Source organism: Galeopterus variegatus, unplaced genomic scaffold, assembly GCF_000696425.1.
Source record: "Galeopterus variegatus unplaced genomic scaffold, G_variegatus-3.0.2 Scaffold82, whole genome shotgun sequence".
NCBI lineage: Eukaryota > Metazoa > Chordata > Mammalia > Dermoptera > Cynocephalidae > Galeopterus > Galeopterus variegatus.
This window is the reverse complement of record NW_007726193.1, coordinates 713,085-738,564: the sequence shown is the minus strand read 5'-3', so window position 1 is coordinate 738,564 and position 25,480 is coordinate 713,085. Positions and strand designations below refer to the sequence as shown.

Genomic DNA, 25,480 nt, shown 5'->3' with positions numbered 1-25,480 from the left:
CCTTCTCCCGTCCCGTCCCCAGACTCTTTCCCTTTGTCAAATCACTGTCCCTTCTCCTAAAGGCTGGCAGTTCCAGTACAGCAGATGTGGCCTAGTTGATCCCTAATGTGACCCCAGGTGAAGGTCTCCCTCCCCCATAGGCCCACCCCCAGGTCCCAGGCACTCTGAGCTTCCTGCCTGTAGGTAAGCCAAGTGCCCAGCCTCACCCCCTGGAGACGGAGCCCAGGCCAGCTCTGGGCTGGCTCTTCCCCACCAGCAGGGCCCAGTGCTGTGGTTCTGGGTGGGCCAGACTGCCCCCACTTCTACCAATATCCCCACTAACAGGCCCCATTTCCTTTCTCTGGAGGGGCAGATGTCACCTCCCTCTTGCCTCCTCAGTCAGAGTATCCCCTGCGAGCAGACTCCACTAGATTGCTCTTTTGTTCCCTGCCCTTCGGGAGCAGGGGCACAGGCTTCTGGCATCTCCTGAGCAGAGCCATTTCCACTCCTGACCCTGGTGAAATGGCACAGGACAGGTCTAGAACAAACGCAGACCCAGAGGGAGGCAGGATATATTTGAGATGGGGTAATTTGGCTTGGGACCTATTGAAGACAATTTCTAGAAGTCTCTTATGAGACTGCCTTGCATGTTGAGGGCACTGGATAAATATGTGTTGCGGGAGTTGAGGGGTGGCAAGGACAGAGAGAACCAGGAAGAGCAGCAGGATGACCATGGCCAGTGCTTGTAGAGCATGCTAAGGTACATGTCATTGGCAGGACAAGAGAGAGCCACCAGTAGCGCCTGTCAGGGTGAGGGGCGAGAGGCTCACTCTGAGGCCCAGTCTGCATTCTTGTTCACAGTCGCTGTTCTGGCAGAGAACAACCACATTAAGGAGTTGCTGAGGAAGCATGGGGTAAACGTCCAGAGCATCGCAGACATTCATCCTATTCGAGTCCAGCCAGGCCGGATTCTTAGTCACATATATGCCAAGCTTGGTAGGTTTGGGGACATGTCAGCATTTTTGGCAAGGGGACACCTCCGTTCTAGGTGTGAGTCTGAGGGAGACTGCGACATATGTAAGGTCAAAAGAATTGGGAGAAGCTCTAAAGCAGGTGGTTCCAGTGGGTGAACGAGCACGCTCTTCTCACGCCTGTTCGGAAGGTTCCTCCAGAAGTAGGCCATACAGTTTGCCAGCTCTGTGGTTAAATAAGGAGCCACCTTTGAAAATTCACAATTGGAAGAGTCGTTTGTGTCTTGATAATGTTTATAATTTTTATCTGTAGTATCAGAAAATGCCTATTTACCCGTTAAAATGGGAGGGGGTTCTCTTTACTTTTTCTAGAATCTGACTTTGTTTAGTATATGGCTCAATACTACATACATTAAAAGTAAATGTTGGGTTGGCCCAGTGGCGCACTGGAGAGTGCGCCGCTTGGGAGCATGGCGGCGCTCCCGCCGAGGGTTCGGATCCCATGTGGAGACCGGTTCCCACTCACTGACTGAGCGCGGTGCGGGCGCAACACCGAGGGTTGCGATCCCGTTGCCGGTCAGTAAAAAAGACAAAAAGGAAAAAAAAAAAGTAAATGTTAATAAAGTCCTTTTAATAGTTTTATTCCATATGGATTGAACCAGATGCTGTTCACAGACATGCACAGGAAGAAGGGGGATGGGATTTCTTTTTATATTCAGCTGGAGTTTGGTGGCTGGCCAGTTAGCTCACTTGAGAGAACATGGTACTGGTACCACTAAGGTCAAGGGTTTAGATCCCTGTACCAGCCAGCCAGCCACCAAAAAAAGAAAAAGAAAAACCAAACTCCAAAGTGGGTTGTCCAACATAAAAATAAGCCTAGCCTCAACCTAAGTCGCTCAGATTACTTGTGACTGTGTTTCATATAACTCCAACTTCTCTTTTATTTTTCAAACAGGACGAAATAAGAATATGAAATTGAGTGGGCGACCTTATCGGCACATTGGCGTCCTTGGAACCTCTAAACTATATGTGATTAGGAATCAAATCTTTACTTTTACACCCCAGGTGAGCTGAGCTGGCCAGTAGCAAACCAACAAGCATCCTTTTATTAAGTTCTCTTTTCTGTCTGGTAAGCTATTTTACTTTGAAAATGGCAGAATTCTGCATACACAGGTTCAGATGGAGACTTATAAAATAACACCCAGTACCTAGTACAATTCTTTGCTCATAGTAGGTGCTCAATAAATGTTGATTGACTTGAATCAAGTGTGCCATCACTTTCAATCATGAATGTTAGTGAAATTCATGCTGCTTTAGAAACTTGCTAGTGACATGTCACTTGACTGGCAGTCCTCGTGCCCCTAGTTGCAATAATCCCCAAGCCTTATGTAGCCTGTTGTCAGACCCTCTGTGTAACACACAGCTGGCTGATTTTCAGTCCCCAGCCCCCTTAACTGGGACACCAAATATACTGATTATGAAACTTATCTTCAGTTTTTATTCCCAAAGAAAACTAGTCCTGTGGAAATGCATGCCAACCATTTTTCATCCATTGGGCAGCTAGAAAAACCAATGGTAGGATCACTTTGTCAGCATGGGGCACAGCCCCCACTTACCTGGGCACACGGTTGGCCTTGGGGTCTTAGGTCAGCAGCCCCCAGCTGCTCTTTTTCATCCTAGCCCATGTGCTCGCTCAGATCTTGTGAATTCTTTCCCTCAGTAACACATTTCAGTCCAGAGCTGAGCATGCACTAGTCTGGAGGCCAGGAGAACAATTGGATTTTCATCAACATCAGGCAATAGTGCTTTTAGTTGATATTAATCAGGCCATCAGTCTGGTAAACAGTTTCCACCTCTCACCTGCTCTGAGTGCCCTCACTTAGAAAGCATCTCCGAACCCAGTGGCCCTGGAAGGAGTAGAGATTAAGGAGTTATTGATTTGCTTTCAGAGATAGCAGTGTTGGGCAAGGTGCTTAAATGCCCATCTGAGGAGCCGAAAATTAATCCAGCAGTGCCCCTTTCCCTTCCGCACTCATGTAGTGATGGCCCCTGGGCAGGGGACAGACTGATTTGCCTGATCTCAAGGGGAGCAGCCCCATGGTCAGGTGGGTTCAAGCCAGCTCTGGAGCCCCTTCCCTGGCAGCAGAACTCAAAGATAAGTGCTGCCCTGGGTGGCAGCCAGTGGTGTTTTGAGATAAAGGAAGAGCAGCCTTTGACCTGGCCTGTTCTGACTTTCAGTTCACTGACCAGCATCACTTCTACCTGGCCCTGGACAACGAGATGATGGTGGAGATGCTGAGGATTGAGCTGGCCTACCTGTGCACCTGCTGGCGGATGACGGGCAGACCCACACTCACCTTCCCCATCACCCACACCATGCTCAGTAACTCCGGAAACTGGATCTGGGGGTCCGCCCCAGGGGTGGTGTGGGCCCTTTTCCTCATGTTTAAAACAGCTTCCAGGGACAGAGCTGAGTACTGAAGTAGATTCTTAGCAGTTTGGTTTCTTGTCAGGAATCTTCTATGCCATAAGTTTGTGGGTTTTGGGGGTTTTTTCTTTTTTTTGTTTTTTTTTTGGTAAGTGGCTGGTTCGGGCATCTGAACCCTTGACCTTGGTAGTTACAAGGCTGTGCTCTAACCAACTGAGCTAACCAGCCAGCCCTCATAAGTATTTTAATTAGAGTGTGTTGATGAAAACATTTCAGTGCATACCAGGAAAAAAAAAAGTATTTCTAGATTAAGTAAACTAATTCATCACTGTTTTTCCCCCTTAGTAAATGATGGCTCAGACATTCATTCTGCAGTTCTTTCTACAATTAGAAAACTAGAGGACGGATACTTTGGCGGAGCTAGGTAATTTGTGATTTTTTTTTTTTTAATAAGAGTAGCATTGATCTTTCTTAAAGTCTTTAGCTGCCCTTCTCCCATTTTTCTTATTAATTGCTGAACCTATAAGCATGAAATTTTAGAGTGGGAAGTTAAAACTTATCTGATCCAGTCCGAGTGAAACTTGAATCATCTCTAAAACAGCATTCAGTTGGTGTCTTTTAAGCTTTGATGGGTGCCGGGGGCCCCAGGCACAGAGAGGTCAATATATCAAGTCTCTCTGAAGGAGCATTCTTCTTGGAACACAGCCTTTGTGGAGAGCTGTGTATGTTTCTGTTAAAAGACATGGAAGAAAACAGCCAGTGCCTAGGATCCAGCAGGTCTCAAGAAACACTTGTTGAGTGGAATGTGCAAACGCCTTACGAATAATGCACAGAACCTGACAGATCCCTCAGTGGCCCTCAGAGCAGAGTATCTGAATGGGCCTGCATAGAGCACTGTCCTCTCACCCTCAGTGGAATGACATCCACTCTGGTTACCAGGCCCAGAACACAACAGCCGCTCCCAGGTTTTATGCTTAAGCGCCTTAAGGAATAGTGGGCTCACCCTCCAGGAAAATCCCTTCCATCTTTGTGCCCTCTGACTGTCACAAGGCAGAGGATTTCTCTATAGCTCTGCCCTCAAATCCCTGAACCCCCTGGGATATGCCAGCAGGGCCCCAAGAGAACCTCGCTGTGTAGCCTGCCCTGGTGTGGCCTTTCGAAGGATCAGGGAGGCTTCTATTTGGTCCCTGATGGGATGCCCATTGCTAAAAGTGTTGGGGAGTTGAAGTCACACCTTCTTCTCACATTCTCCCACCCCAGGGACCCTGCTACTACAGCAAAGTCACTATCATTGTTTTTAAATCGTGGTAAAGTACATATAACATTACCATCTTAAGCATTTTTAAGTGTACATTTCAGTAGTGCTAAGTACAACAGATCTTCAGTTCTCTTCTTGCAAAACTGAAACTCCGTACCCATTTAAGGACTCCCCATTTCTTCCTCCCCCCAGACCCTGGCAGCCACCATCCTTTCTGTCCCTATGAGTTTGACTACTCTAGATAGCTCGGATAACTGGAGTCATACAATAATACAATCATGCATTACTTAATGACAAATACGTTCTGAGAAATGCGTCGTTAGGTGATTTCGTTGTGTGAACATCACAGAATGCACTTACACAAACCTAGAGGTACAGCCTACTGCACACCTAGGCTACACAGTATACCTATGACTCCTACCGAGTAATGCACTGTGCTATGTGACCTTGCAATGGCTATAACATCACTAGGCAATAGGAATTTTTCAGCTCCATTATAATCTTACGGGACCACCTGCAGTCTGGCTGTCATTGACCAAAATGTCACTCTGCTGCACATGACTATATTTGTCTTTTTGTGACTGGCTCATTTCACCTAGCATAATGTCCTCAAGGTTAAGTCGCTATATTTCTAACTCTAGCCTTGGGCAATTTGCAGGCTGTCTGAGGTTGGTTTTGCTGTAGACTTGAAGTGGCCCTCGATCCAAGCTTCTCCTGGCCTCTTGGGAGTGTCAGTGAGATTGTCCCCAGTGTTGTGCTGTCTACATTTCCAGGGCTGGCACCAAAAGTGCAGTCTACATTTACTTTTGTACATTTTACCTCCAGATTGGATAAGTCACCGCCTGGTGTATGGCGTCATGACCGAGAGAAAATATCACAGGACCGTAATTAACCATTTTGCAAAATAAATTCTTTTATGGAAGTCTAATCATCATAGAAAGGGTACCATCTGCAGTTCACTGAGCTTGCAGTGCACTATCCATTTTGTGTCATTTAGTCCCCGCTTTCTGACATGTGCTTTGTTCCTGTTTGATGGACAAGGAACTGTAGGCTCAGAGAGCCAGGGCACAAGGCAAGATTCAAAGCTCCGCTCAGGGAACAAGTTCAGTGAAATGCAGACAGTACCCTTTCTAGGATATATACACAGTGGAATACCACTTAGCCATAAAAAAGAATGAAATTCTGCCATTTGCAGCAACATGGATGAGCCTGGAGAAAATCATGTTAAGTGAAACGACCTAGCACAGAAAGAGAAATACCACGTCCTCACTCATAAGTGGGAGCTGAATTAATAAGTAAACAAGTAAACAATAAAGAGAGAGAGAGAGAAAGAAAGAAGCAGCAATCACAATGATATGTTGAACTTTTAGAAGGAAGGAACAGAATTGTGGTTACTAGAAGTAGAAAGGGGGAAAGGGAGGGGGTTAATGAGAAATTGAGAAATTAGTTAACGGACACAAAGTAGTAATGAATTCGTAGTAATGAATAAGCTAACTATCCTGGTTTGACCATCACATACTATACACAACTATTGATAGTCAACTTTCTACCCTACAAATACGTGTAATCAATTATGCTTCAATTAGGAAAAAACAAAACAAAACTGCGTGAATCCAGACCCAGCCTATAACCCCTCACCAAGCTGCCGGAGAGCTCCCAGCCTCCTGTTTATAGAGCTGGCTAAGGATCCATCATCCGTTAGAGAACTACAAGAAACAGGAATGCCTAGGCTTCCTACTCAGTTCTTGATAATTAAGGTTGAATCCCATTTTGGCTTTTCTTCTAGGTCTGAGATTTTTAAAAAGCTGAACTCACACTACATGCTGGACTTTATGCCCTGAATCCACTTGGGGTAGCTTGCTATCAAAAGGCTTTTTAAATGACTGCTCTCTGCCTTTGAGCTCTCTTTAGCCTAATAAACCCAACTTCTTTCACCTTCATCGAAGGAAAACTTTCCATTGCCTTTTCCACCCTCCAGCCTGCCTCCTCCTTTTCCCCAGCCACCTTAGAACTGGTCCCAGGGCTCTGGGTGGGGGGACATTTTTACTCTGTTCAAGGAAGGCTTTTCTTTCCCTCAGGCCATCCTACTTGCTATAGCTGAGTGCCCCTGGAAGCTCTAGCACCTATGAATATATTTGCACTGCATGCTTCAATTTAGTCCTTAACTCCTCTCTCAGCCACTCCACTCACTTATTTTCTGCCTCCTGATTTAACATTTTAAGGTTTCCTTCTGTAGGGTGGAAATCCTGGTCTCCCATTGCCTGGGGTGGACCTGCAGAACTCCATCCAGGCTGCTGCCTCTGCAGCAGGACCCCAGGCTCCCAGTTTTCAGTGGAAATTTTCCCAGCTTAATGTAATAGGGCATCTGCTACAGTCTCAAATTCCTTCTAGAGAGAACTTCGCCTCTTCCATCATAACACTCCATGCCTGTGTGACTGCATTTCATGGTAGGAATTCCTAAATAATGGCACAAGTGTGCCCAGAGAATTGAGGCTTCTGGTCCAGTCCTTGTAGGGCAAACAACAAAAGCAAAAGCAAAAAAACATGGATTGGTTCTGGTGAAAAGTGGTTTACTCAGTATATTTTGTAAAACTTTTGGTTGTTTCAGTAAAATAGATTTGCATTTGTATCGGGTTTGAGAATATGAAATCAGCATGATTCATTTGGCTTTTAATATGCTGTGTGCTTTTACTTCATGCTTGCTATTGAATTTTTGTTTTAATTTCTTGGCTGACTACTTATATGGAGCAATCTGCAGAGTAATGTATTTATTGGTTCTGGCAGAAGCGCCACCTGGTTGTTGAAAAGTCTCTTAGTGATTCATAGAGGAAGTTTGTCCACACTCCCCCTGTATCCCTGACGTAGTGTCTTCTTGGCAGGGTAAAATTAGGGAACCTTTCAGAATTTCTCACCACATCATTCTACACATACCTGACCTTCCTGGATCCAGACTGTGACGAGAAGTTGTTTGATGATGCCAGTGAAGGGACCTTCAGTCCTGATAGTGATTCAGATTTGGGAGGATATTTGGAAGATACCTGTAATCAAGGTAAGGCTTGGAATGCTTTCGTGGGTGATTCCTTGAATTTATTTAAACCTTGGTTGGGGGGCCGGCCCATGGCTCACTCGGGAGAGTGTGGTGCTGATAACACCAAGGCCACGGGTTCGGATCCCATATAGGGATGGCCGGTTCGCTCACTGGGTGAGCGTGGTGCTGACAACACCAGGTCAAGGGTTAAGATCCCCTTACCGGTCATCTTTTTAAAAAAAACAAAAAAAACCTTGGTTGGCATTGTGGTAAAATTACCCTAAGACAAGTACAGAAAATGATTGATAATTAAACTAAAAATAAAAACAAACAAAAACAAAAAAAAAGAAACTTCTGAAACTTGTATCTGCAAGGGTACTTCAAAAAGTTCGTGGAAAAATAGAATTAAAAGATAATACAAATCTTTCCACAAACTTTTTGAAGTACAAATGTTATTTTAAAAACCTAAACTACAAATGATGCCCTTGAAAATGGGGCTTTTTAAAACCCAGAAGGACAAAGAATTTTAGGAATGAGGACTTTTCACAACATATATTCTGAAGACAGAAACACACTGCTTGAATTTTCAAAGGAATGGTAGAACAACCTAGGTTTGACTGGATATGAGTGTTGAACTAAAAGAAACTGTGGTTGAACATATACAGCAGGATTTATTGAGCCAGTATGACGATTGCAACCACAAAACACATAGGTTAGGTCACCCTGAGAAATGCATTCCTAAGAGGGCCAGCATAGCTTAGCATTTTATAATCCTGAGAAGGGGGAAGGGTCAAAGGAGAGAGAGTACAGCCCCACCTAATTGCTTCATCAGATCTCCTATTGCTTGTACATGACCTATAGATTTGGGATTGTCACTGGCTTGCATCCTACATGCAGGGATCTAGGGTAAGGGTTACAAGAAGCATTCTAGGTGATTTTATGGCTTTCTGTTGCCATTATGTCTGCTTCTGATGTTTTCCAGGACAGGTGGACGTGATACTGACTTACCCCAGATCTCCCAAGGCACTATAATTTAGCTGACCTGGTCAGAGCAGATTTTTTGGTTATCATGGGTGATGAAACCCTGTGTATATATCATTTCCCAATTTGAACAAGGCTAAAGTCACCTGTTTTTTACTTTTAGATAGTAGTTGGGATTTGAGCTGGGAATTCCATAAGGCTTAGCTTGCTCATAACAAAAAAAGGCCAGACATGAGCTGCCATCCTTCAGATTGTCTTACATATTATTCAGTTCATCTTGGGATGATGTGGTGTAACACTATCTTGACCTGTGTTTTCTTTTCCTGAGATGAAGTTTTCCAAACAATAAATTTATACACACTTCCATTATCTCTGTAAATTCTTTTTACTCTTGGGGTTGGGAGGTGCAGATAACTCTATCTAAACATTGTCTTCCACTAAATCTACTTAGTGCTGCATGCTACACACAGTCAGTGTTATGCGTTTAGGATATTTCTGCAGCTTGTTTTCATTGTTTTTTGTTGTTGTTGTTGCTTGTCCAATTACAGAAAGCCAAGATGAATTTGACCAGTATATCAACAACCTTCTGCAAAGCACGTCTTTGAAGTGCTACCTGCCCCCTCTTTGTAAGAAGACAGAAGACCGCTATGTTTTCAGTGCCGTCCACTCCACTCAGGACATTCTTTCCCTGATGGCAAAAGCAAAGGGTTTCGAAATTCCATGTATGTTATTAACTCTTTTCTGCCTGTTTAGATATCTTCTTTGATCAGTAATATTTAATTCTAGAAGACAACAAAATGTCCCCTCCATCCTTCTAATTAGAGGTGACCACTTTCAACTGTTTTAGCTGTTTCTTCTGGTACTTACATATCTCCATATTTCTAAAAGAATGCGTGTATACTGCTATCTTATGATGCATTGATCTGATTTGGTACCTATTGACTTTCTATTTTGTGGGTAAGGATTTAGCTGTCTTAAATCACCACTCCTCTGCTTCACTTCCCCTAACCTACTGAGGGAGTTTTATTAGAGTTTAGTTAAATCAATATTCACACTTTATATTATTGCATGTATGCAAATATTATTCCCAACCAAGCATTATAGTATACTATGATTATATTACCATTTTTACTTTTTGTTTTTTCTAAAGTTAATAGTTTTCATTTGCTTTGCCCTCTTTCTATACCTACCAGTGGCCTCACAGTACAGATTTCCACAAGGTCAGTTATATCAGAGAATCTCTCAATTCCACTACTTTTCTTAGAGTCCACACCTCATTTTATATGGGCTGATTGCATGCTTGGCCTGTTACATCCCTGTCATCCTAGGAATTTCCTTGGCTCATCTCTTTAGCTGGATTTCCTGTTTCCTGAATCTGGCATGTTCCCCTTTCTCAGTTTATTCCCTTGTTTTGGTGGAGCACATTCCAGAGTAGTTTCAATAGGTTAAAAAAAATGGCACAATGGAAGAGGGCATGGTGATGACAGCCCTCAACTTGCTTGTTTCTGAAGTTCACTGCCCCTTCTGGCTTGTTGCCTTCCATGTCTGGGTTGTAATTTTCTTCCTGGGATCTTCCTTCATTATCATCCCAGAGGGGTCCTTGACATGACATGTCTCCTGAGTTGACTCTCCTGTTTTCTGTATCTCATCTCTTCTTCTTTCTTTGTTCACTCTCTTATTTTGGTGGAGTATATATCCAGTAGTTTCCTGAGAAACTATGCATGGTGGGTAAAATTGTTGAAATCTTGCAAGTCTGAAAACATCTGCAAATATTCTATATCCATTTGAGGGTTAGCTGAGTATAGAATTCTAGATAGAAAATACATTTTTCTTGAGATTTTTGAAATGTAAACCCATTCTGATTTTTGATCCTTCAAATATAAACTGTTCATCTCTTTGAAAGTTCTTAGGATCGTCTCTGCTCCCAGATTCTGAAATGTCAGTGATGCACCTTGATCAAGGTGTGTGTTGGCTACTCCAATCTGGAAATTTATGTTTGTCAGTCCTGTAAAGTTTTTCTGAAAAGTTTCTTGACTCATTTCCTTCCCAACATTTTCTCTGTTCTTTCTGGTATTTCTGTGATCCGAGTGTTGACTTCCTGGAGAAGTCCTTATTGTTTCTCTTCTGTTTTCCATTTTTCTGTCTGTTCTGAGGGCAATCACCTCAACTTTTTGTTTCATCGCCTCAGTTGAATTTTTTCACTTTTGCCATCATGTTTTACATCTTTGTTCCCCAAATTGCATTCATTCTTGTTTCATGCATGCAACATAATTTTTTATTATTCTAAGAATATCAATGGCAGGGCTTTTTTGTTTGTGTGTGTGTGTTTACATTTTCTTCTTTCTGAATGATTTCCATTCCTCCCAAGTCACTTTTTTCTGTTTGTTTAGGATTCTTCTTCCACAGTAAGTCCTTTCTCCAGTGTCTAGTGCTCCTTAGTCATCCACTCGTGCATGAGAATCCCTAAGCATGTGGGTGGGCTTGTTGGCTAGGGTTCCAGGGTGTGGGCTGATCAGATTTCCCAGAGATACCTACGGCCTCCTGTTTGATCTCCTACTTGAAGGGTAAGGGTCTGCTTGCCTGGAGCTATACAGTTGCTTGATTCCCCTAAGGAATGTCCTCAGGCCTTCCGAGTGCTGGTCAGCCCCCCACCCCTTTTACCCTCTTCAGAGAAACCCTCTAGTTTTCAGTCGGAGTGAGGAAGGCCAAGGTGTGTGCAGTGGAGGAGGGCATCTTGGGTGCTCACTGCATCCCCATAGCTTCTCCCCAGCCTTCCTGACTCTGGACACCCCCTTGGTACCCCAGTTCTAGAGGTACGCAGTGCAGCAAATTCCTAAGACTTCCAAGGATTCACGTATGTAAATCTGACTAGTTCTTGGATTTCCCCACTACAGACCTGGGAGTTTGGCTGACTCACGTCTGCTAAACTGCCTTTCCTTCAACTACCAGCTTTCCTGCTTCTGAAAGTTTGTCACTCTTATCTTCTCTCCTGCTTTTCCCTGTTTTTGAGGACTTGTCATATATATATATATATATTTTTTTTTTCTCCCCCGTAGTGTTAGTGGGGGTTTGGGAGGAAGTAAAATTACACTGTGTGCTCAGTTCACTAGTATAACCTGGAGGTCTATAAATACCTTTTCAATATGCATCATCTTTACCTTGAAAACTTCTTATTCTTTTGAGACAATATGATATAGCCTAGAAGACAGAGAAGGTTTAACGAATAAATATTGATAATGGTAACATCCCAGGCTGTTTAAAAAAAAAAGCCCTAGTACCTGGCAGTGGCAAAGTGAAACGCATACTGGACAGGAAGCGCAGACACCTTGATTATGGAAACCCCAGTGACCTTGGACAAATAGTCTACCCTTTCTGGGTCTCAGTTTCCTCATCTGGAAGAAAAAGCTGTCAGGCACAATCACTTCAAGGCTCTTCCCAGTCCTAAGATGCTGTGTGATTTTCCCTGAATTCCAGGAGGGAAAAGTGAAATTCAGCTCTTAAATCCACATCCTTCCTGCTCATTTCTTGTTCCCAGATTTAGCACTTGATGCGGCTACATGATAAATTTTTGTTGAAAATTAAACTAAGTAATCATTCCTTCAGTTGGGTTGCATTAAGTAAGGAGTAGCTACCAGACCTCTCAAAAGAAGTATTTTATTGTTCTTCCTCCTCAGAAGGGCTCTCTTTATTCTTTTGTTTTCCAGTTCCCATGACTTTGCCAACTAAAGTTCTAAGTGCCCACCGGAAATCACTGAATCTTGTTGATTCTCCTCAGCCACTCTTAAAAAAGGTAAAGCATTTGGAATAGCTTTTTTAAAAAAGTATAATGCTCTGTGATGCTGGGTTAGTTCCAAGAACTCTTTTAAATGATTGAACTTAAAAGAAAGAGCACATTTCTTGATATGCGGGACCTTTAGGTTTAGAAGCGCTGGGTTTTGAAGTGAACCCAGTCACTTATTGTCTGGAATGGGATTTGCATCAGTATGTGCATTGAATTTGATGCAAACCCTCACATTTTGCCTGTACAAAAGGGCTACTGCCTTCTGCCTAGTTGTCAGAATCCATGTAGCACTAGAGGAAATAAACTAGCTCACTCCCTAGCCCTGTCCCATCTGTGTCAGCCAGCCAAGACTGGACTGCTTGCAGAACAGGGTGCGGGACTCTTTGTTCCTAGTGTTCTAATGTAATCAAAACTGGTAAAAAAATAAAATAAAAATTCCTCAGGAGAATAAAATCTTAGGGTGTTCCCCACTGATTCCCATAATTTGTTATTCCAGAATCCTCCCCTGATTTTATCCTACACGAATAGAAAGATTCAGTGCCTGTTGGAGGATATTTTAACCTAAATTCAATTTTAAATTGTTTAAAACATACTTTCTGCATTTGTTTTGCTCTCAAAAAAGTATTTATTGAAGTATAACATATATACAGAAAGGTGCATAAAGCATGTATAGAGCTCAATGAATTATCACTGAGCCAGTATATCCGTGTAAATGGTCACTTTCTGTGCCCCCTCTCCATCCCTCCCCTTCTCTTCCTCCCCATCAAGTCCAAAGATAACTGCTATCAGGATTTTTAACACCAGAAGTTAGTTGTGCCTGTTTTTGAACTATGCATAAATAAAATTCACAAATATTTTAGCCTGCTCAGTCCAATCTCTTGCCAACATTGACCAACACAATGATTCACTGGCCAAAAATAGTAAAAACCTATAAATAAGAAGGTACAAAAGAGTTACTGAAAAACTGGAGCAAGCACAGCGACAGTTCAAAGACCAGGTTGGTGTTTCACTCCCTGATCTTCTGCAAGTTCCCACACTTAGCCCCTCTCCCTGCTTTTTGGCTTTTGTATGGCCAGGCTCCCGAAGGTGACTTCCCGTGGCCCAGAGATGACCGTGGTGACGTGGACTGTGAGAAGCTGGTTGAGCAGCTAAAAGATTGTGTGAACCTGCAAGACCAAGCAGACATTCTATACATTCTCTATGTAATAAAGTAAGTGTCTTAGTCTGTTTGGATTGCCTTAACAAAATACCATCAACTAGGTGGCTTATAAACAGCAGAAATTTATTTCTCACAGTTCTGGAGGCTGAAAGTTCAAGATCAAGACAGATTCCGTGTCTGGTGAGGGCCCACTTTCTCATAGATAGCACCTTCTTGCTGTGTCCTCACGTGGTTGGAAGAGGCAAACTGGCTCTCGGGGCCTCTTTTATAAGGACATTAATCCCAATCATGAGGGCTCCACTCTCATGACCTAATCACTTCCCAAAGGCCCCACCTCCTACTACCACCTTAGCGTTTGAGATTTCAACATACGTGTTTTAGGAGGGACACAAACATTCAGATCATAACAGTGAGTTTATGGTCTTCACTAGACTGAGCTTTCTCGGTTCTCCTTCTTTTTCCTAGTCTTCTTGGCCTTCTAGCAAGCCTGGGTCATGATTATACTCCCCAAAATTACCCAGCATCATCGTGAAGGAGACTTCCATCCCCTTCTCTGCCTCCCAGTACGAGAAGGCTGGATGAGGCCAGGATCCCACTGTGTCCTGATGCTAGGATTCAGTTTCTAAAGACATAGGGATGCTTTGGTAGGACGTAACTTCGTGAGACACGCAGACACTTGGAGCGCTCAAGCACTTGGCAAAACACGCAGTGATTCATTCCTTTCCCAGCCTACAGACATTACAAGCCGTATTTCTAGGTTCTTCTACCTCTTGACAGGGGTCCCAGCTGGGACACAAATCTCTCCGGACAGCACGGGGTCACCGTTCACAACCTTCTCAGCGAGCTCTACGGGAAAGCCGGCTTGCACCAGGAGTGGGGTTTGATTCGCTACATCTCAGGCCTGCTCAGGAAGAAGGTGGAGGTCCTGGCCGAGGTCAGAGCAACCAGCCAGGTTGTCCCTTTGTCCTCTCTTGCCCCGTGCCTTCTTCCACTGCCAGTCTTCCAGTTATGAAGGCTTGAAGCAAGTGCTTCTTATTCATATGGGAGACCAGTTCTTTAATCTCAAAATGAAGCAGACCCTCCTCTCTTGACCTCCCACTGCTCTGGGAAGGCGAGCAAAAGGAAGGAAATTTCAAGTGGATTCATTTGATTCTTCCTAGCTACAGAGAAAGGCTCACCAAGAAATCAAATGAAAACACTCTGTGCCTGCCTGGCATCCTCTTAAACGGAGCTCTCTTATTTCTGCACATCCTCAATACAATGATCATTAGTATTTATAACCCCAAGACCCTGCAAAACCCAGAGCCACTTTCTAAGACATTCAGGTTCAGTGTTATGATGGTGAGGTGATAGTATTTATTACATGTGAATCATGAGGAAACGGAATTTAGGAGTAGAACATGGTCATTAACTCTTACCATTGGTAACTTAGGACTCAACCCCACCTTGTTGAATATCAGGGCATCCGATGTGTATGCTACAGTGATGGGCATTAAATTCCTACTGGTGGCCCCATAGAGCCAGGCCTGCGGCCACACATTGGAAACACAGAGATCAAGGGGACTTAGTGCTGCCTGGGTTGCTCAGTCTGGGGTCTAGGTATGAATTTTCAAATAAAGGGTAACATGGATCATAGTTTGTAATGGTCAGTTTATAATCTTATTGGCAGTGACCCCTCCCAGTTAGCTTTGCTCCCTCTCCCTCTCTTGCTCCTGCTCCCTTTCTTTTTCCTAAATGCACAGGCCTGCACAGACCTGCTGTCACACCAGAAGCAGCTCACGGTGGGCCTGCCACCTGAGCCCCGGGAGAAGACCATCTCTGCGTAAGTCCTCGGCCCTGGGGACCTCAGGGTTGTGGGGAGCTGTGGGGAAAAGGCCAGTGATTTCCACTGTTCAGGAGTAGGAGCTTTTTAAAGACATTGTCACATGGGCACTTCTAGTAGAGAAGATAAGGCTCTTCTGCGGAGGGCCAGGAAGCACCTTCTCATGTTGGTGACCCAGTGCTTCATCCTAGGCCCCTTCCCCCAGAGGAACTCACAAAACTCATCTACGAGGCCAGTGGACAGGACATCAGCATCGCCGTCCTCACACAGGTCAGGGGCTGGCAGGGGAAAGCCTGGGGCACATCCTTGCTAGAGGACAGGGGCCTCTTGACTCCCCTTCTGGGCCTCTGAAAGCCTGTCTTTGTGTGTGTGTGTGTGTGTGTGTGTGCGTGTGTCAGGAGATCGTGGTTTACCTGGCCATGTACGTCAGGGCCCAGCCCAGCCTCTTCGTGGAGATGCTCAGACTCCGGATTGGACTGATCATTCAGGTGATGGCCACGGAGCTGGCACGGAGCCTGAACTGCTCAGGTGAGATGCAGATGGCTCCTACCCTGTCCTAGTGCCAGTATCCCTGGAGCAAGCTCAGGCTTTACCAGGTTCCCTCATCTCTATGTGACTTCCATCACGCCATGCAGCGCAGGGGCTGAAGTTCCTAAGTCAGAACCATTAGAATCTTCTGTTCTGCGCCTGACATCTAAACTACTTACAGGATGTCCTTGCTGTGAGATGTCATCCTCCATTTCATAACACCTTAACTGGGAGAAATCCTACCAATTTCAATATAAAAATCAATTGCAAGACACGTCCCAACATCAGGGATTAATCAGGACAATTGGAAAAATTATGCATCTAAGAATTAAGCAAATACACGATTTAAACAGCAACATTTAGCCTCACCAAGTGCATTTCCACCCTGAAGCAACCATGAGGCACTTATGACAAGAAGACCTGCCACAGCATCCTTAGTCATCCCCATCCAATCCATCTAACTCTACCTTCCCCTGCCACCACCCTGTGTCTGGGACACTTGTATTTGTTTTTAGGAGAAGAAGCTTCTGAAAGTTTGATGAACCTCAGCCCTTTTGATATGAAAAATCTCCTGCACCACATTCTAAGTGGGAAAGAGTTTGGTGTTGAAAGAAGCAGTAAGTAGGTGCTCCTGTGCAGGCGCAGCCTCCTGTCTGTGCGAATCTGCAGCAGTACTAGCGACTTGGGACAGGGTTCCTGCTTTAACCACATGGACAGAGTCTGAGGCTCATGGTTCCTGCTCTCGGGGCTTTGGAATGGCCTTGCAGGTTTGCTGGGAGAGCATTTCCGCCGCACGTTGGAATGACACGGGGTCATGGTGTGCACGCCTCTGCACCCTGCCATAAACAGGCACTGTCACATGTGCACAAGGGTTGGGGGGGTGGCCCCAAGTGTCAGGATGAAAGGGCTGTCCTCTCAGATTACCTGAGTGTCCCAGCCTTTGGTTTGGGTAAAAGCGTTCTCCACCAGGCCCCACACGACCCTCCAGGGGACAGGGAGAAGACCCCCCTATGACCTCCCAGCACGTGCGAGCTGAGTTAGTGTGTTTGTCTCCGTCTTGCCCGCTTGGTTTTTATCTGTACCGGAACCCTGCTTGCAGTACTAGGAAACAGAATCTCCTGAGTTGTGGTGTGATTCTTGTTCTCAAATGCTCCCTAATTATAATTGGAGCAATTATCATTTCTCCTGCTCACATAAAAGCTAAATGATTTGCAGACACATTGGTGAATTTATTTCATCAGGCCAAAGAAACGCACTGTGGGCTGTCATTCTTTTTATTTAATAAGAAGGACATTGGGTACTTTGTATTTTTCCCAAGTGTATGCCAGCTGAACAAAGATGCACAGTGAAATCAGATATGTGTTAGGGGCTTTTCTCCTTTCCAGAAGGAGGAGGACGCGAGATCCTTTTCCAAAAGTAATTTCCAGTTCTTTCCAATGCACAATCCTTGAAATGGAAATGGACAAGACAAATATTTAATGTATTCTGCTCATCATAAAAGTATACATGATTTGACACATAATTACTAAAAATTTGTCATTAGATGTAAAGCTATAGATGCTTATGAAAGTAGGAACCAAGTAATGTCATTTGAAAGCCATAAATATGTCTAATTGCAAGTAAGGACAGAAGACGTGCTGTCTTTTTAAAATATAACATCATTGTTAATTGCCCTTTGTAACCTTTCAATTTTTATAAATTATGAAGCTCAAATATGCTTGGTATTTTGATTAAATCTTGAGATGTCTGAGTTGGATATTTCCAGCATATACGCACCAGACAGGCGCTCCTGAAGCTTCCCAGACCTTCTGGCTTCTGTGTCCCGCTACCCTGCTGTCCCTCCTCCCTCTCCCACTGACACTGTGTCTTCTTCAGGGGTTCCACCCTCTCCACTGTCCTTTAAATGCTGGTGTCCCTCGGTTCCTTATTTGTCTCTACTCCCCCTGGGTAGTGCCCCCTGCTGCCTTGGCTTCGGTGGGGCTGGATGAGAAGCGGCCTCTGAGCTTGGCCTAGGTGGCCGGGAGGCAGCAGCGTGCCAAGTGCGGCTGGCCCGGGGTGGGGGCCATGGGGGCGGGTAGCACCTCTGTCAGTAGTGCTTCAGGCTTTGGGTGGCTGGGGGGGTTGTTTGAGCTTTATCCTGAAGACAGAGTTGGGCCTGGGAGGATTCCGCGTGGGCAGTGACATGATCAACTTTGCTTCTAGAATGATCACTGTGACCTCAGTGCAGAAGCAGGCTCGTGGTGGGCAGGGCAGGTTCAGGTGGAAGTCCCAAGGCTGGTACAGTAGGTTGGAAGGAGAGCCTGCCTGCCCTGCCCCTGGCCGCCTGGCTCTCCCAGCTCTTCCCTCTCTGGCTTGAGGCCTCCATCAGGCTGCACCTGCTCTGCCCCCTCCCCTTCAGTTTGCTCCTGGCCCCGCAGGCCTGGGCTGGGCACTGAATCCTCCTGTTGCCCCTGGGCATTCACAGCTGCACCCAGTGCCCAGGCAGGGCCTGATAGGGGGAGGTGCCGGATATGCAAGGGCAGATGAGGCCCTTGTCTGATGGAATTTATAATCTAATCGAGTGGGGGAGACAGACGCAGGTCCAAGCACCTGGCCTGGATCCCCCCCACTCTGCCCCCGTGGGTGCTGTCTGGCTCCTAAAGCATGTGTATGTGTGTTTCCCCTCCAGTGCGCCCTATCCACTCCTCGACGTCCAGCCCTGCCATCTCCATCCACGAGGTAGGACATACTGGAGTCACCAAAACGGAGAGGAGTGGCATTAGCAGACTGAGGAGTGAGATGAAGCAGGTAAGAACAGCGCTGCAGCGGCGGCAGCCAGAAGAAGTTGTTTCCCGCTAGGCTAACCTCCAAATGTGACAGAAAGCCAGGGTGTCAGGCTTCAGCCTGCTCTTTGTAGAGGACGTGAGGTCCCTCTGTCCTGGCATCTGAACACACCCCTGTACCAGATAACCCAGAGCTGCTCACGCTTAACTTGAACATGATGTTATATGAACGTTCTGGAAAACGCCTTTGTCCATGTTTGCCTCTGTTCTCAAGAACTGCTCTTTCGAGTGGGCCTCAGCCATTTAAAAAGTAGAGTCTGGCAGCAAATCCCTGAATCATCTCTCCATTAAATGTGTCCTTCAAATGAACTAGCAAGAGGATCTGGAAATAGGCCAGAATGCTCGTGACACCTGCATTCTCCACCATCCACAGGTGTCTCTTTCCTTTGCTCATCTTTATTTAATTCACAGCAAAAATCCTCTTGAACTGACCCCACAGGACTGCAACTCAGCATCTTTTCAGTCCTGTGTGCCACATCCTGTGCTAGGACTAGACCATGACCTATGGTAGAAAATAGAGTTTCCCTCTGACTGTGACCTGCAGTGAGAAATGCATTCGAATTTTCTTCTCAATTTCAAATGCTGGTCATGACGCACTAGACTGAGACCATGACGCAGTAATGGGTCACCCCCTGCAGTTTGAGCAACACTGTCCTGGATTATCAGAAGGTAATAAGAGAAGCAGGATGTTCTTGACTCCAAGCTGGCTTTTGTTTATTTCCTGATGTGTTTTTACTTTCAGATGACTAGGTGGCTTAGTGCTGATGAACAGGTGACACACCTTTGCCTTGTTTCATCCTTTACTGTGAGCACTTCATGTTCTTTCTGGCTTGAATATGGAAGGCTAGGCCATTAAACCGGCTCTGGTGGAGGCAGCTCCACAGGCTGGCAGGCTGTGGCAGGCAGCCCCGGGGACAGGCAGAGCAGGACTTAAAGGCAGGAGAAAGGACCTTGCCCCAGGCCTTTTTAAATCCATTTATCAAACTCTCAGGCTTTGTAGGATACTTTGTAAAAGAGATGGTCCGGGCTCTGCCTCAGTGGGAGTTTCTGTTCAAAAAGAAGGAACGAAATAAGGAACAAAATAGGGAGAAACGTGGTCATTAATCATATCAGTAGAATAAATATTGCTGTTCCTGTCCCCAGATCACCTGAGGGCATTTAACCCTGGAAGTAAAAAATGTCAGGATGCCATTCTTTTATATCACCCTTGTGACATACTTCCTCCTTCTCCCTCCAGAAAATTCGAGTCACATTTCTAATGCTTTCATGTCTCTAGTACAGGGAGAACAGAGAGGAAACAAAACATGTAAATGCAGATTCCATATGTTGCCCAAGGATAGAACATACTTGATCTCGTTCTAATTTACGACTTCCCAAACACCTTCCTTTGCCAGCCACTCGGTGGCACCGTGCCTCTGGTTCCCGTATCCAACGGCCTGAGTGGGGAGTGTGGGTGTTTCCTTCTACCTCTACTTCACACTATCCTTACATGATATGAGGACGAAGTGACGACCTTTCTTCTTTGATAGGTTTGGATTCAACTAGCCAGTACAAGTTTTGTATTTGGCCACTTAGGTTAAGGAAATAAATTGCTCTGTTCAAAATTTAATAGTTGCCATGGCACTTTAAACTGGTATTCACTTTTGCCAGAATGCCATGTATACAGAGCACTATACCCACACAAATTAAGGGTACATTCTTGATTTTTACATGAGGAAATAGTTATTTGGCCGAAGGTCATCAGCCTGATCATATATGTTCATTTAACAAATATCTATTGAATGCCTATTTGGTGCAGGATGTTAGGGCTGGTTATGGGTATTTTGTTGATCTCTGTAGATTTTCACAGCTCAACCTCAAATATTAGCAATTTCACGGCTGTGAGTCTGGAAAATAAATTGCGTCCTAACTTGATTAGTCACTCACATATGACTCAAAGCTGGGAACATTTGCTGTGTAGAGAGCATAGCGCGAGGCCTCTGCCCAGGGGCCGGTCACCTGGGCCGCTGCGGGAGGCCTTCCTTGCACCCGCATCCATGGCTCTTCTCTTTGTGGGGCTTCTTACTGCCGCTCTGTGTCCCCCTGTCTGCATGTCTCTTGTGCTGTTGCACGTGACTGAGTCGATTCTTTTCGTTTTGTAGCTCTTCTCTGTGGGCCGGGCTGGGCCGGGTCGGCACGCGCATCCCACCAAGCCTGCGGTAAAGCTGCGGCGGCGCCGTGCAGCCCTCCCTGCGCCCCCTTGTCTGCAGCGCCCGAATTCTCTCACAGCCTTTCTTGTGCTCCCCCCTCAGCGCTGATTTCTGAAGATTTGTGCAGGGTTTCAGTGTTGTCATTTGATGCTGCAAGTCTTCTCCCACCGTCATTTTGAGGAGAGGCTAGAAAGAAGGCCGAGAAGTTCTGGGACTGAGCTTTGTGTCCCATCTTGAGCACTCAGTTCTCTGCTCGTGCTCCTCAGTGTGCAGCGGTGAGGAGCGCTCATCTCACCCATTCTCAGGAGCTTCAGGAACCTTCGGGCACGGGTTCCGTGCCTTTTCACTGAGCCATGGTGCTGGCAGCACTCTGCACTCAAAATGCCCCAGCTCAGCGTGGGGCCAGCTCAAGTGGCCGACTAGGAAATAGTCTAATTGCAGACGCCAGTCTGAATCTTCCTCCTGAAACTAGGAGAAAATCAGCTGAGTCACTGATGAGTGTGGCTGTAATTACTTTTATTTGTATCTAATTGTTGCCTTATTTAAATGGCATAATGAGCCCAATGGAATAACCTAGCCTAGCTGCTTTTTCAAAATAAGATCTGTTGGAGTCAGAAAGAGTGCAGAGAGAAGAGTCCCATTTCCTGCCCTGCTAGTGGACTATTTGGATTTTATTTTGAAACCTTTCCATTTGACTTTGTGGACTGAGAAGGGAAAGTGCCAGATAATCTAGAGCAGAGACATGTATATGGGTGGAGGTCAGCCCTTCTCCAGCCTGGAGGCCAAGGGGCTGGACTTCACCTGGTGTGAGACTATAGGCTTCCAGCTTGCTGCAGGGCAGTGGGCAGCACCGGGTGGGCCCCACTTTGGAGCCTAGTCTCCTGGTGTGCCTAGTAGCATCGCTTGTGGAGGCCAGAATAGGTCCAGCCTCAGGCGAAGAGGTGGGAAGGAGATGACTCTCTTCCCCCACTTCAGCAAAGTCTGTGTCCCACCTTGGAGGCAGCCATAGCCCCCAATTAAGATCAAGCCCAGTGCCAAGAACAGGAGCACGGAAAGGTTGGAAAGGATGAGTGGAGGGCCCATGATCTCCAAGGCCCCCGCCACTAAACGTGGACTCCTAGCCTTTACTGTTTGCCTTGGTCTCTGGATCCTTCCCCTGTGTTGCATGGTACATTCTCTGTAGCCCCGCTTCCTGTCGCAATGGAATGGGCTCCACACACCAGGCCAGTGTCCTCCCGGGGAGCAGCCCTCATGGTGACAGCAGCCTCTCATGAGCACCTAGCACAAGCCAGGTGTGCTCTCTGGGGCTTCTGTGTCTTCCCTCAGTGAACGCTGACAGACAGCTCTCTGAAGCAGCTCCCATGGTATCCACATTTACAGATGAGACTGAGGCCTAGAAGTAGTGTTAGTGTCAGGGGCTGGCCAGCCTCGACTGGGTTGCAGCCTCGACCTGGAGCTGGGATTAGCTCCCAGCAGTCTAAGCACAGAGCTCGACCCTTCCCCGTGAGTCCTGGGTCCTTTGGAGGCTGTCCTCCTCTCGCAGGCTAGGGGGAACGCAGGGAAGGAGAAAGGAACCAACCCAGAGCAGGGCAGATTAATCCAGTGTGAAGAAACCAACAAGGTGGAGTCAGGAACCGTGTTCCTCTTCGGGCAAGTGGCATCTGGTATTTTTGACTAGTTCCCTGAGCTGTCCTTCATGACAGCCAGTCTCTTCCTGGGACACCTGCCAAGTGGCCCCACACTGGCCCACCAGGCTTCTGGAGACCACGTGCTATCTGTCTTGCAGAGGTCCAGCACCCCGTCCTCACCCACCGGCACATCATCGTCAGACTCAGGAGGATATCACATCGGCTGGGGGGAGCGGCAGGGCCAGTGGCTGCGCAGGAGAAGGCTGGACGGGGCCATCAACAGGGTCCCCGTGGGATTCTACCAGAGGGTGTGGAAGATCCTTCAGAAGGTGAGCTTGGTTGCTGCGCCACACTCTACCCCTGCCCTGCCATTGCCTTTGTGGGGCATGGTGGCATCTCCAACTATTAGGTAGCACGTGGTTACAGAACAAACAGATGCACAGCCCTGACCTGAGTAGCTCACAGCCTAGAGCAGGGTTTCTCCCCCTCGGCACCACTGACATTAGCACCCAAGCAGTTCTCTGTGAGGGGCTGTCCTGTGCACTGTAGGATGCTCAGCAGCAGCCCTGGCTCTACCCATAAATGCCAGTAGCACCTCTTCCTCAGTTGTGACAACCAAAAGTGGCTTCAGACATTGCCAAATGTACCCTGAGAGGCAGATCACCCCTGGTTCAGAACCACTGGCTGGAACTACAGCAAGAAAGACAAGGTGATAGCCCAGGTTTGTGTGGGACCAACTTTGACATATTGTAGGACGTAGAAAAGGCAGAAGATAAACAAAAGCTGGAAAAGGCTTTGGGTGACAACACTGTAACGTAGACAACCCAGAGCAGTCCCCACAGGCTTTGGCTCTGGGATGACAGTTCGGGACAGGTCTGTATGGGGCCAGCCCCCAGATGCTGCGCATACAGGCAGGCATGGTGTCCACACCATTCAGGGTGGTAATCCAGCCCTCACTGTCTGCAAAGCCTGTGTTGGGTCCCAAGGACACACAGACACGAGAGCTTCCGGTCTTGTGCAGGCCCCATGTGCCCTGGAGGCACAATCTCCCTCACACCCTGAGCCACCCTTGCTCCCCACCTGGAGGAGGGGACCCCAGAGCCTAGTCCCCTAGCCCACTGCCCACTGCTCCTGTGGCCATCCATCAGGGCTGCATTTCCCATCTGCCTGGGACCTGTTAAAATCTCACCAGAAGCTGAAGTTGGAAACAGATATGAGGTGACACAGCCGCCGACTACACTGCACACACCTAAGCACGAGAGAGCCCTCCCAGATGCTGCAGCCGAGGAGGGCAGCGGGGAGGGTGGGCCCTCGGGTCTCTGGGCCCATGCGCTGCTCCCCGGGCAGCCAGACTTGTCTTTCCTCTTGCGCGGAGAGATGGTATGACTCCGCTAACAGCTCCTGTGCAAACCAAGACCGATTTTCTTCCTAAACTTTTTTGGTTTTTAGCTCATTTTGTAGTAGGAGGGGAGAGAAAAATAATCCCCAATGATAGGATCCTACAACGCGTTCCCAAGGCCGCAGTGGAGCCCTCTGGCTGCAGAGGCCTCTGGTCACCCCTTCCCTGCTCCTTCCTATCAAGAGGGAAGAGGTCACTGCTGCTGCTGCTGCCACCAGCCAGGGCACTGGGAGTTAGAACTTCTAGGTGGCCAATTAGACTAGAACAGACTGTTCCTAGAAAATCTCCCCACTCTTCCTGGGGCATCACACACTTCCGTGCAGACTTTCACTGGCTCAACACCAAGACGCTTTTCTTATGAAAAAGCAGCATTTTGTGTTGAGCCACCGCTGATATTTATACCCGTGGGTGTGCACGTGCGTGTCTGTGCATGTGCTCAAGGCTTTTGTGATTGGTGCTTATTATAGCACTCTCAAAAATAGATGCCTGCAAAGGCACAGAAGCACACTTCGCCAGCAGGAGCCATGAGTCTCCCTTTATCACAGCACCAGAGGGGACCTTGCAGCCTCCAGAGCCAGCACCTAGTGAATACGGAGCCTCGGGGAGGAGGAGCGGGCAGCACCCAAGGGCATTGCTCCTTCCGATCTGAAAGGTGCCTACTGGTTTCCCTGGAATTGTTCCATCCAAAACACAGCCTGTGGGCAGTGAGAACAAGCTCTCTAAAAATAACTCAGACAGTCTGGCGTGTTCCAGCACCCGTGCAGGTCCCAGGGCAGAGCGAGCTGCGGCGTGCGTGTGCCTGCATGTGTGTGACATGTGTGCATGGGTGGGTATTACCACGTTGTGGAATCCAACTAAAGTGTGGCTTGTGTTCTGCTTCTAGTGCCACGGTCTATCCATCGATGGTTACGTCCTCCCATCCTCAACGACGCAAGAGGTATGGTGAGCAGAATGCCTGCCAGCCCCCCACAGGTTGACAGTAAGGGCTTTATTTCCTGGACGCTGCCATCATCGTGTTCCTGTCAAGCATGTTATATATAGACAGGCCATTTTCTTTCCCACATCTACGAGCATTGCCTTTTCTCTCTTCTTGCTCTCAGAAACAGCACTTCTGGGCTGTCATGCTCTTTAGATTTGCACCACAGCTCTTCAAACCCCACTGAGAGGAAAGAGCCCAGCTCCATGCAGCCCTCGCTAGGCCACATGCAGCCTCTGCTGGCCCCTTTTCTCTAGCTGAAAACAGTCACCTTCCCTGGCTTATTTTCCCCCATTCATTCATTTTATTTACTTATTTATTTATTTTGGGTTTTTGGTGGCTACCTGGTATGCCATGCTCTAACCAGCTGAGCTACCCACCAGCCCTCTAATTCATTCTTTTAAAAATGGATTTTTTGGGGCCGGCCCGGTGGCGCACTGCTACAGTGCACCGCTTGGGAAGCGCGGCTGCGCTCCCGCCGAGGGTTCGGATCCCACATACAGACCGGTTCCCGCTCACTGGCTGAGCGAG

General features: G+C 46.8%; 1 protein-coding gene across 2 annotated transcripts in view; it reads left to right on the top strand.

Annotated features, from left to right (window-relative positions):
* Positions 1-25,480, top strand: part of PHKA2 (phosphorylase kinase, alpha 2 (liver)) — a 76,015-nt gene that overhangs the window by 47,653 nt on the left and 2,882 nt on the right. Inside the window, exons 14-31 of one of the 2 annotated variants that reach the window (XM_008579862.1) lie at positions 841-975; positions 1,906-2,015; positions 3,189-3,333; positions 3,724-3,802; positions 7,516-7,685; positions 9,194-9,367; positions 12,350-12,435; positions 13,503-13,636; positions 14,363-14,519; positions 15,328-15,407; positions 15,599-15,677; positions 15,806-15,935; positions 16,451-16,552; positions 18,604-18,722; positions 19,500-19,529; positions 20,899-20,955; positions 22,733-22,903; positions 24,857-24,910. In XM_008579862.1, the coding sequence (XP_008578084.1) occupies positions 841-975; positions 1,906-2,015; positions 3,189-3,333; positions 3,724-3,802; positions 7,516-7,685; positions 9,194-9,367; positions 12,350-12,435; positions 13,503-13,636; positions 14,363-14,519; positions 15,328-15,407; positions 15,599-15,677; positions 15,806-15,935; positions 16,451-16,552; positions 18,604-18,722; positions 19,500-19,529; positions 20,899-20,955; positions 22,733-22,903; positions 24,857-24,910 (2,012 nt within the window). The remainder of the gene's footprint in view (positions 1-840; positions 976-1,905; positions 2,016-3,188; positions 3,334-3,723; positions 3,803-7,515; positions 7,686-9,193; positions 9,368-12,349; positions 12,436-13,502; positions 13,637-14,362; positions 14,520-15,327; positions 15,408-15,598; positions 15,678-15,805; positions 15,936-16,450; positions 16,553-18,603; positions 18,723-19,499; positions 19,530-20,898; positions 20,956-22,732; positions 22,904-24,856; positions 24,911-25,480) is intronic. The other variant, XM_008579869.1, reaches the window with a different exon arrangement.